The sequence below is a fragment of the Cimex lectularius genome, unplaced genomic scaffold (assembly GCF_000648675.2).
Source record: "Cimex lectularius strain Harlan isolate CLEC.00 unplaced genomic scaffold, Clec_2.1 scaffold196, whole genome shotgun sequence".
NCBI lineage: Eukaryota > Metazoa > Arthropoda > Insecta > Hemiptera > Cimicidae > Cimex > Cimex lectularius.
In genome coordinates, this window is record NW_019392958.1 from 185,275 (window position 1) to 194,030 (window position 8,756).

Sequence of the window (8,756 nt, forward strand, 5' to 3'; positions counted from 1 at the left end):
ATCTAAATTTTTTTAGCATTGTATAAATTCATTTGTTTTTAATCTAAAATTTTTAAGCGTTGTGTAAATTCATTTGTTTTTAATATAAAATTTTCTAGCGCTGTAATACATTTTTTTTTATCTAAAATTTTCTATCATTGTATAAATTCTTTTTTTTTAATTTAAAATTTTCTAGCATTGTATAAATTCATACTTTTGATTCTAAAGTTTTCTAGCATTGTATAAATTCAATTTTTTTAATCTAAATTTTCTAGCATTGTTTTAGTTTTTAATCTAAAATTTTTAACAGTTGTGTAAATTCATTTGTTTTTAATCTAAAATTTTCTAGCGCTGTAATAAATTAATTTTTTTAAACTAAAATTTTCTATCATTGTATAAATTCATTTTTTTGAATCTAAATTATCTAGCATTGTATAAATTCATTTTTTTGAATTTTTTAACGTTGTATAAATTCATTTTTTTTAATCTAAGATTTTCTAGCATTGTATAAAATCAATTTTTTAATCTAAATTTTCTAGCATTGTGTAAATTCGTTTGATTTTAATCTAAAATTTTCTAGCATTGTAATAAATTAATTTTTTTTAACCTAAAATTTTCTGTCAATGTATAAATTCATTTTTTTAAATCTAAAATTTTCTAGCATTGTATAAATTCATTTTTTTGAATCTAAAGTTTTCTAGCATTGTACAAAATCAATTTTTTTAATCTAAATTTTCTAGCATTGTGTAAATTCATTTGTTTTTAACCTAAAATTTTCAAGCGTTGTATAAATTCATTTTTTTATTTAAAATGTCCTAGCATTGTATAAATTCATTTTTTTACATCCTATATGTATTTGTAAAATTTAAACAATGTTTATAAATCCCAGGCCCTGAAGATGATTTCAATAAAGCTCGAAACGGGGCGCGATAAAGAAAATGTTATTCTAAACCTATCTCTCGCCAGACCGCATCTTACGATCTCCAAATAATCATTTATGGAATTAAGTTGTAAGAGGTTGAAGGTTGAAAATCATTGACTAACGGTCTGTAAACACCATATATATGAACAGACACATTGTCAGAGAGTTGGTGAGAGAAAGATAGAAAGAGAGAGAAAAAGCGTGAGAGAGAAAGATAAAGAGAAAGAGAAATTAAGATGGATATATAAAGGAAGAGAAATCAAATTGGAGAGAAAACGAGCATGAAACAGGGTGAGAAATATGTCGACAAGGAAAGATTAAAACATATTGGGAGAAAGAAAGAAAAAAGTTAGGCGAGTGATCGAGAGAGAGGCGACTATGGGAGGGAGAGAGAGAGAAAGAGAGAGAGAGAAAGAGCGTGAGAGAGGGAGGTAAAAACGAAATAGAGAAGAAATGAAGAAATATAATAAGAATATAATACAAGAATGAATAAATATATTCGCAAGTCCGATAAACAAAAAATGTATCAAGATCGGGTGACTCCCAAGTGAAATAGTGTGGATATAAAAAAAGAGATAGAGAAAGAAAAATAAATATAATAGAAAACTGGAAAAATAAATAAACAGATCGATAAATATAAGAAAGAAATTGAGAAAAGAAGCCGAAAGAAAGACAGACAAAAAGAAAGAAGATGAAAGAAAGAGATAATAAGTAATAAAGGTACATAAAGAAAAAAGAAAGCAAGAAAGAAAATACAGAAAAAAAGAAAGAAAATCGTAAAAAATAAATAAATTAAGATATAAAGAAGGATAGAGGGACAAGAAGGGGGAAAGAAAGAGAGCGAGTGAGAGACAGGGTGATACGGGGTGAGAATGCTAAATGCAGAAGGATATAGAGATAAGAAATAAATTGTATTGCAAAGTTTGAAACATAAAGAATATCCTGAGAGATGTGGGCGAATGTACGAAATATAAATTAGAAATATGAAAAAGCTAGAAGTAGAGAGAATGTGAGCCAGAGAGATGTAAAGAATTTTAAGTATTGAGGTAGGCGGAGAGAAAGAGTGTGCGCAGAAAAAGAGAAATTTTGAAATCAAGTAAGAGAAGGGAAGAAAGTATGCAGCATTCTGAAGAAGCGTATCGAGAAATAATAACCGAGAGAGTTTGAAAGGTAGAAAAAATATATATTTTGTATACTAGGTCGTTACAAAACTCATTCTGCATTAATTGGCGATATTTAAGTTTCCATTTTTATCCTTATTCGACTGTGATGTAAACAATTCATTGTATATCGTTGTTTTATTGACCCTTTATTTAGTTAAGTATGGCAACATACTCTACCTTTCATTTTATAAATCTCATAGAAAGTATGGGAAGAGAAAATTGTCATTCGTGATCTATTGAGGCACTCCTGGAAAAACGGACTAAGGGCGAACACTGCAGCGTTTTTTTTCAGGCGGTTCTTTTTTACTCTCTGCAAAACTCTCTATTTATCTATTTCCAGCTCACTCGCTCTCTTTATTTCGGCCTTTCATGATCTCTTCCTAGCAATATCTTTTATTCACTCTCACTTCATTTTTCTCTTCAATTCTACTCTCTATTTACCTCTCTCTCACTCTCTTCTTGCCTTCTTACTATCTCTCTTAAAGCCACTATAATGTTTTTTGGTGTTGCTATGGAAACGCTGACGTGATGTAATTTAATAATAATGTTATGTAATACTAAACTGACGGATTCAACGAATAAACAACAAAACGATGTACAATAACAAAATTGAAATATAAAGGCTGCGATGAGGTCAAAAAAAATCCAAACCGGACTCACAAAGCTTCGAAGGTCGAAGATTGTTGTCGGAGAGTTGGCGGTGTATCAAAGCCGGAGAAGATTGATCATAAGAAAGATGAGGCCCAGGGGAAAGATCGAAGGTATAGGTTGGGTCAGTCAACATGAACCATTTATCGTTACACCTAGACACGCCCTCCCAAGTCACATTCTCAACTTCACGATCTGATTTTCTTTCCACAGATTACAATAAGCGAAAAGGGCCTCCTTCAAAATCAATATATTTCACAGTGCTTTATAAGCTACTTTTTGTGGTTTTGTAACCTTCTGTTTTCAAAACTTTCCAAATGTTAGACGTATTTATGTTATCTCTAATCACATGTTCAAAATTTGGTGATATTTAATATATATAATAGATAAAATTGAGTCTGCTGTCATGTTTTTAGAAATTTAAAATATTGGGCTTATATTAAAAATAAATTAATTTTTCTGTCTATTCATTTGAGGGGATATTTATGGAACTTCACAACTTTTTTTTTTACTGTTTATTGCCAATACGTATTTCGGGACCACTGCCCTTTTTCACGACTATCAAACAAAAAACATACAAAATTTTGTCAATAAACTCAATTATATGAAAACATATCTGTAAGTTGTTACATATGTAAAAATTATTTTTATTAATCTCAATTTGCCATTTATTTGGTTTCTATTAATATAAGTATATTGTAATTAATATAAAGACAATAATACATATAGTTTGAATAAAAATATGAATGTCCGGTTCTTTTGTGTTCGACTGTACTCGATGTTACCCGACGAAAATTTGGACAGTGGGTATCGCAGAACGTGGCATCGGGCAGAATGTGCACGGAGGTAATACAATTTTATGGAAAAATGGACTTTGGATTTGCATCTGGTGGCTTCGGATAGCGTTGCATTGGGCTTATATTAAAGTAAATTTACTTTTCTGTCTATTCATTTGAGAGGTTGAACTTTACGTCTTTTGTTTACTATTTATTGCCAGTATGTACCAATGCCGGTACCCCTTTTCACGGCTATCAAACAAAAAACATACAAATTTTTGTCAATAAACTCAATTATAACTTTAGTTGTTACACATGTAAAAATTATTTTTAATAAGTAATAAGTAACACTTCAACAGTTTACTAGTGAGTTACTTTGGCCACTGGACCCCTACTAAATGATATAATGAACTGGGAAATAAAGGAAGATTGGACGAGCAGCGACCCCCCAGTAATCCTAATAGAAATTGGGGACTGCAACCGAACAACATAGGAAACAGAAAGATTTACTGTCAAAACTGGGAATGCTATCAGGTAATGATTAAAGGACTAATAATTGAGGACGACCTGGAATCCCAAGAAACTAATAATCAGACGGATCTCGATAAAATGGCAAAGTCTATCACAAATGTCATTCTAAAAGCAAGCGAGAAGTCGATCCCCAAAAAAAAGAAAGGGAAAAAGAGTGGGAAACCTTCGTGGTCCGAGGAATTAACAGTCTTGAAAGTTATAACAAACAGGAAAAGAAGAGAGTACCAAAGAACAAGAGACCCAGCCTTGACGGAATCCATTAAAACGGATTAATATTCAGCGAAAAAACAGTACTCCAATGCAATATGGAAAAGCAGAACGGAAGGCTGGAAAAGTTTTGTCGAAAACGAGGGGAAAGACAACCCGAGGGGAATTGCGTACAAGGTTGCGATGGACAAAATAAAAGTGGAAATTGCCTTGCAGTCCATAAAAGTGAACGGCAAACACACCTTGACGGTCGAAGAAACGACAAAAGCACTGTTGAAAAGCTGTTTTAAAAGATCGGAAATTAAAAACTCAACACTAATTGACAATTCCAGAATACCACCATCCAACCAGGACGGTCCCTCCTGTCGATTAATGAGATAAAATCTGCGGTTGACTCCCTTAAAAAGAAGAAGGTCCCGGGTTATGACTTAAACGAGCTCAAAAGAAAGGGCATCCCCCAAAACATTTTCAAATTGAACGTGAGCTATTTTAACGAAAGAAGGGCTGAGATAGCAACGAAGCAAACGGTTACGACAGAAAATGTCACAAAAGGGTGCCCTCAAGGATCAGTCCTAGGCCCACTTTTCTGGAACGTTGTCTTCAACGGCCTCCTGGAAAAGCTGGAAGAAATGGGAACTCAGTTCGTCGCTTTCGTGGATGACCTTTTCACCATCATAGAGACCGATACGAAGAAAGAGCTAGAAGAAAAATCAAAAGCAATGGTGGCGGCGATCAAAACATGGTGCGAAGAGGCCAAATTAAAAATTGCTCCTGACAAATGCCAATTGCTATTGCTAAAAGGCAAATTAAGTACAAGCCCCGTGATAAAGATCGAAGGGAAAAGAATCAAGCTGAGCGAAAAGGTAAAGTACCTAGGCATAGTTTTGGGAGAAAGGCTAAGTCCTACACACCATGCCATCAAGATCAGAGAAATGACGAGATGCGTCTTCTCGAAACTAAGCTCGATCGCGAAATCAAAATGGGGGCTGAGTCCAAGGGCGCTCTCTATCACTTACAAAAGCGTATATCTGCCCATTGCCACGTACGGAGGAACAAAATTGCAAAGCAGGAGTAGAAGCATCCTCGAGCAGAGTCAAAGAATAGCGCTCCTGAGAACGACTAAAGCTTATAGGACAGCCCCTACTCACGCCCTCCAAGTCCTTGCTTCCGCTGCACCAATAGACAATGTCCTCCACAGTAAAATTGCAATCCGGCAGCTAAGAGATGGAAAGGAGCCAACAATGGAAAATTTGGATGCGTCAGTTAGGGAAAGGCTACGAACAGCACCTAGAAAGCAGATCCGGGAGATCCTTACAGTTTGGATAGACAACCCAAGGCAGGAAAGATGGGACAGAACCACCAAGGGAAGGCTAACCCACGAGTTTCTACCCAGTATTGAGGACCGAGCAAAAGCAAAGTGGTTTCAACCAGATTACTGGATGACACAAATAATGACAGGTCACGGAAATTTCAACGCTTACTTCCACCGATTCCGCAGAGCTAACAGTCCACTGTGTCCCGACTGCGGAGTTGATGACAGTGTCCAACACAGACTGTTCAACTGCCCCCTCCTTGAGTGTGAGGGAACCACTAAAGCTCCTCTTCCGCCACACTTGGCCACCGACCCTCAACGAACTGGTTAAAGAAAAGAGGACGTTTGAGGTCCTCAAGCCTGTTAGCCGAGCTATAGTGGATAAAGTACCTGATTAGTTTTTTCTTTCTTTCTTTTTCTTTTTTTCTTCCTATGATGTTACTTGTTAGATCTTAGCGTTTCCCTGAACTTTTAATTCCGGGCTGGTTACTCCTTGTACCCATAATTGTTATTTATTTATTAAAATATTGTATTTATTAGAAAGTGTGTTCAAAAGGATTAACCAGCAAGGGGGAGACCTATTAGATTAGATAAATTAATAATAAAAAAAAAATTCCCTTCTTTCTTGGGTCTTCCCTTTCAGGGCAAGGTCGAAGGAAGACGTTAAGCACAATAAGATCCCCTAAACTTGCATCCCATTTGAATTAGTTTAGTGGCCGTGGTCCGCCGGTATGGGGTCTCCCTTAGTTATGGCGGGGAGGTGGATGGGGGGGAAAGATATCTTGTATGACTGCATTTTCCGATTTAAGTGATCACTAGTAAACTGTTGAAGTGTTTTTTGTTCTATGATGAAAAAGCTATTATAACATATGATACATTTCAAACTAAAAAGTTTACACTTGTACACTAAGCAAAAAATGCGATATTTTTAAAACACTATATATAATTATTTAGGACAGGAAAAAATATTAGAAAGCGATGGAACTTCGGTATCGATGAAGAAGAAGCGAGTCCTAAAAATTCCAAGTAGTACCAGAAAAGGACATAACCCTGTGGATAATAGGTAGTTCCACACCTTGGACCATGGTTGAGTATTGCATAAGAGAGGCCATCGCAGACCAACGGACCACCGGAATCTCCGTCGCAGATCGACTCTGCCCTTTTAACAGAATCAACGCAGACTTCGCCGTACACCGTCATATCATCTTCGGCCTTATACACTGCTTGACAACTCCGATTTGACAAAGGTCTTACTTCGATTACTTTCAATTTAGGAGATGGATTGGATACGACCTCTTCACCAGCATCGTTAAGGGAAAAGACAGTCGCGCCCCAGCCCATGGCATAGCATATCGTCCTTTTAGCCACGAGTTCGTCCCACTTTTGTTTAAATATCGCTTTATTCCTCGAGACAATTTTCAAAACTTGTAACTTTCTTCCCACGTAGAATGGATTATTTAAAAACGCCAAGCCGACATCGTGCGAATCGAGTCGTCCGCCAAACCTCGATCCAACTTTGTATCCATGGGGCACCGAGATCCTTTCTATTTTCCTTTCGTCGTACTCATCACTCAAGTTCTCTATGTCGACGGATCCTGCTGTGACCCATGTTTCATTTAAATTTATATTTTCGACTTGGCCGTTCTGGTCTAATTTAAAGCAATGAGCTGCCGTTACCACTTTAGACATTGTTACCAAAGCACCAGCACAAAGTAGTTTGCCTCGAATAGCTACAACAAAAGGGAACTCTCCCTCTTTTGCATATCTCCCTCCAAATATTTTCTCATTCCCAACAGAAAGTGCAACATTAACCAAAAATATACTATACCATAACAGCATTTTAACTATTTTATTTAATTACGCTTTTTGTGAATGTTACGTTGTTTTAGAACATGTGTTCCTGCACTCAAAGAAAACGAATATTTTTACTGTTTTGTTTATGTTTATAAATTTCAAAAAATACACATATTTCATACACACAATTTTACAACAGGAGAAGAAATAATTCTTTTGAAAATAAATTTCAACCTTTTGCAAATCAAATTCTCTCTTTTTGAACTTAAATTTATTCTACTGAAAATAAATTTCACCCTTTGGCTTATAAATTTACGTTAATTCAAATTAAAATAATTCTTCAAAAAATAAATTTCAACCTTCTGAAAACAAATTTACTATTTTTCAAACTAAATTTACTCTGTTGAAAATGAATTTCAATTTTTTCCCTAATCAAATTCACTTTTTTTAATTAAATTCACTTTTTAAAAATAAATTTTCCACTTCCTGCAAATGAAATTTCCTCTTTTTCAAATTCAATTTAACCTGTTAAAAATAAATTTCAACCTTTTCCAATTCAAATTTACTTTTTTTTAAACTAAATTTTTTCCGGTAAAAATAAATTTAAACTTTTCCCAATCAAATTGACTACTTTTCAAATTAAATTTATTGTTGAAAATACATCTCTACTTTTTTCCTAATCAAATTCACTTTTTTAAATTAAATTCATTTTTTGAATATAAATTTTCCACTTCCTGCAAATCAAATTTACTTTTTTCAAATTAAATTTACTCTATTGAAAATAAATTTCAACCTTTTCTCAATCAAATTTACTTTTTTTAAAAATAAATTTATTCTGTTGAACATAAATGTCAACCTTTTCTAAATCAAATTATCCTATTTCCAAAATAAATTTGGCTTTTTGCAAATCATTTAAAAAAAAATTAAATTAACTATTTTAATGATAAATTTCACTTTTTTACAAAATGCAATGACACTTTTTGAAATTACATTCAATTTATTGAAAATGAATTTCACCGTTTTGTAAAATAAAAAATAAGTCAATATACATACCCCGAAAGAATTAAAGGATCACTGAATGAACGTTTTTTGAAATGTTTTACTTTTGACATGTTTCATAATTTTTTCCTTTTTTTATGTTCTAAGAAACATATTTCTTGGCTGTAAACAATCGTCTAAAGATCAGAGTAAATCTGGGAATGATAAAACAAGAAAAGTGCCAAAACAGGAATGGAAAACAACGAAAAATTTGCAGACAAAAATGTCCAAAACGCAATTTTTTGCAACTTCTCCGACAAAGCCTGCGTTTTATTGTGGTCGTCGTTCCCACTCCTCTATTAGCGCTTCTTTATGATTCTCCAAAGTTAATGGCTAATTTGGACGACCTCGAATGGCTACTACATGGTCTCATATGTGCTCAATGG

General features: G+C 34.0%; 1 protein-coding gene across 1 annotated transcript; it reads right to left on the minus strand.

Moving 5' to 3' along the window:
- Positions 1-6,421: 6,421 nt before the first annotated feature.
- LOC106666450 (chymotrypsin-1-like) lies at positions 6,422-7,407 on the minus strand. The gene has a single exon (XM_014393651.1). It carries the CDS (start codon positions 7,375-7,377, stop codon positions 6,475-6,477), a length of 903 nt encoding a protein of 300 aa, XP_014249137.1. The 5' UTR covers positions 7,378-7,407; the 3' UTR covers positions 6,422-6,474.
- Positions 7,408-8,756: the final 1,349 nt, after the last annotated feature.

Bases quoted from the DNA above. Each gene is read 5' to 3' on its own strand.
- LOC106666450 (XM_014393651.1), bottom strand. From the start codon at position 7,377: ATGCTGTTATGGTATAGTATATTTTTGGTTAATGTTGCACTTTCTGTT.